The 1,670-nt window shown below is 65.3% G+C and overlaps 1 protein-coding gene across 1 annotated transcript in view; it reads right to left on the minus strand.

The window, feature by feature from the left end:
- The window catches only part of TLL2 (tolloid like 2), a 147,101-nt gene extending 145,476 nt beyond the window's left edge, over positions 1-1,625 (minus strand). The window contains exon 1 of the mRNA XM_027775252.1: positions 1,331-1,625. Coding sequence (XP_027631053.1) covers positions 1,331-1,502 — 172 coding nt within the window. The 5' untranslated portion in view covers positions 1,503-1,625. The remainder of the gene's footprint in view (positions 1-1,330) is intronic.
- Positions 1,626-1,670: the final 45 nt, after the last annotated feature.

Raw genomic sequence — 1,670 nt, forward strand, 5'->3', positions numbered from 1 at the left:
GTCCCCCAAGCTTGGTCCGCTCTGCCATCTTAAGGAGATCCTCGGGTCTCACACACCCCAGGTCCTCCAGCGTTCTAGGAATCTGGGATCCACTTATGATCCACCAACCGCAGCCTACAGCAGAGCCACCACAGTACCAATAAAAGAAGAAGAAAAAAAAAAAGAAACGAAAAGAAAAGAAGCCTTGGTCCTTGGTGCATTTACAGAGAATTTTCCGGTAAGTCTGAGTCCTATAATGATGTGCCCAATTTAGGGATGAGGAAACTGAGGCTGCTGTGAGCGAAGGAAGGCAACCCAGGGGCCCAGGACACTGGCCCAGACCTGGCAGGCCGCTGTCCCCCTTTGCGCTCATCTCTGCGGCTGCCAAGTGGGACTGCGCGGGACAATGCCCAGGGATAAAACCACTCCCCGCGGGCCACTGGCCATCGGCCAGGAGCTGAGCCGGCCTCTGAGCCCGCGGTTTCCCATCGGCCAGGAGCTGTGCCGGCCTCTGAGCCCGCGGTTTCCCAGGGAGCGAGAGCGCCCGTCCCAGCTGGGAAGTGCCTGATCCATCCCGTCGCTCGATGGGGCGTGCTCTGGAGCCCCGGGGGTTCGCGCCTCAGTGACCCCGCAGGGATGCCCCACCATTGGAGCCCTGGCAGGTTGGTGAGCCCTGGAAGCAGAAGCCACCGCGCCCACGCCGTTCCGGGGCTCTGCTCCTGGGCGAGAAGAGAGCACCTGCCCGCTTCCATCTCCGCCTGCCCTGGGTGCGCCCCTGGCACGGACGACGCCTAAGGGGAAGGGGCCGCGACAAGTCTGTAGCAATTCGAGTCCTGCACAGTCCCCTCCGGCCGCAGCTTCTTTCCTTTTCCCTGCGGTGAAGCTTTCCTTCCTTCTTTTATAAATCGCTGCCCAAGATCTTGGGAAACTTTGCGAGAAACTTAGGAACGCGGTGAAAGCAGAGCCAGCAGCCCCATCCGAGCCCGGGAGCGCCGCCCGGCCCGCGGCTCCTCCGGCCAGAGCGTCCGGCGGTGGCCCTGCTGACCACCGGCTGTCAGGAGGCCCCGACACGCACCGCGGCCCTGGGCGCCCTCTCGGTCTCGGGCACCCACGGCGAATCGAATCGCTTTAGGAACGCTCCTGCGGCCGCACCCTCTGCGCTCTGCAAACCTGAGACCCGGGGTGGTTTGGAAGCGATTCCTTGGGGGCATTGTTTTCTGGGGGAGCCGAGGGACCTCAGGGAGGAGAGCGGAGCCCCGTCCCAGGCAGGCAGAGCGCAGGCTGGCCACCCTAATTTGCATTTCAAAGGCAAACTTCTGCCGGACTTCCCGGGCGCGGAGGCGGCACCTACCGGCTTTGCAGGGGTCGTGGTAAACCAGCTGCGGCTCCACGCTCTCTCCGCCTTCCAGCGCCGAGGAGTGCGAGGCGGCGTCCGTGTGCTCCCCGAGCCCCTGGGCGCCGCGGGGCAGCGGCGGGAGCAGCAGCAGTGACACCAGGGGCCCGAGTGCCGTCGCTCGGGGCATCGCTGCGCGCGGTCGCCGGGGCCGAAGGAGTTGCGCGCACTAAAAGCTGGGCTCGGGCGAAGGACAATGTACACGGTGGCGTCGGCGGCGCCCGGCTTGGCGATCACGCGCGGGTGCTGGCCATGCTCGGGCACCGTGCGGACAGAGCGCGGCGCCCCCGTCCGCGTC

This window comes from Tupaia chinensis, unplaced genomic scaffold, assembly GCF_000334495.1.
Source record: "Tupaia chinensis unplaced genomic scaffold, TupChi_1.0 Scaffold000539_1, whole genome shotgun sequence".
NCBI classification, from domain to species: domain Eukaryota; kingdom Metazoa; phylum Chordata; class Mammalia; order Scandentia; family Tupaiidae; genus Tupaia; species Tupaia belangeri.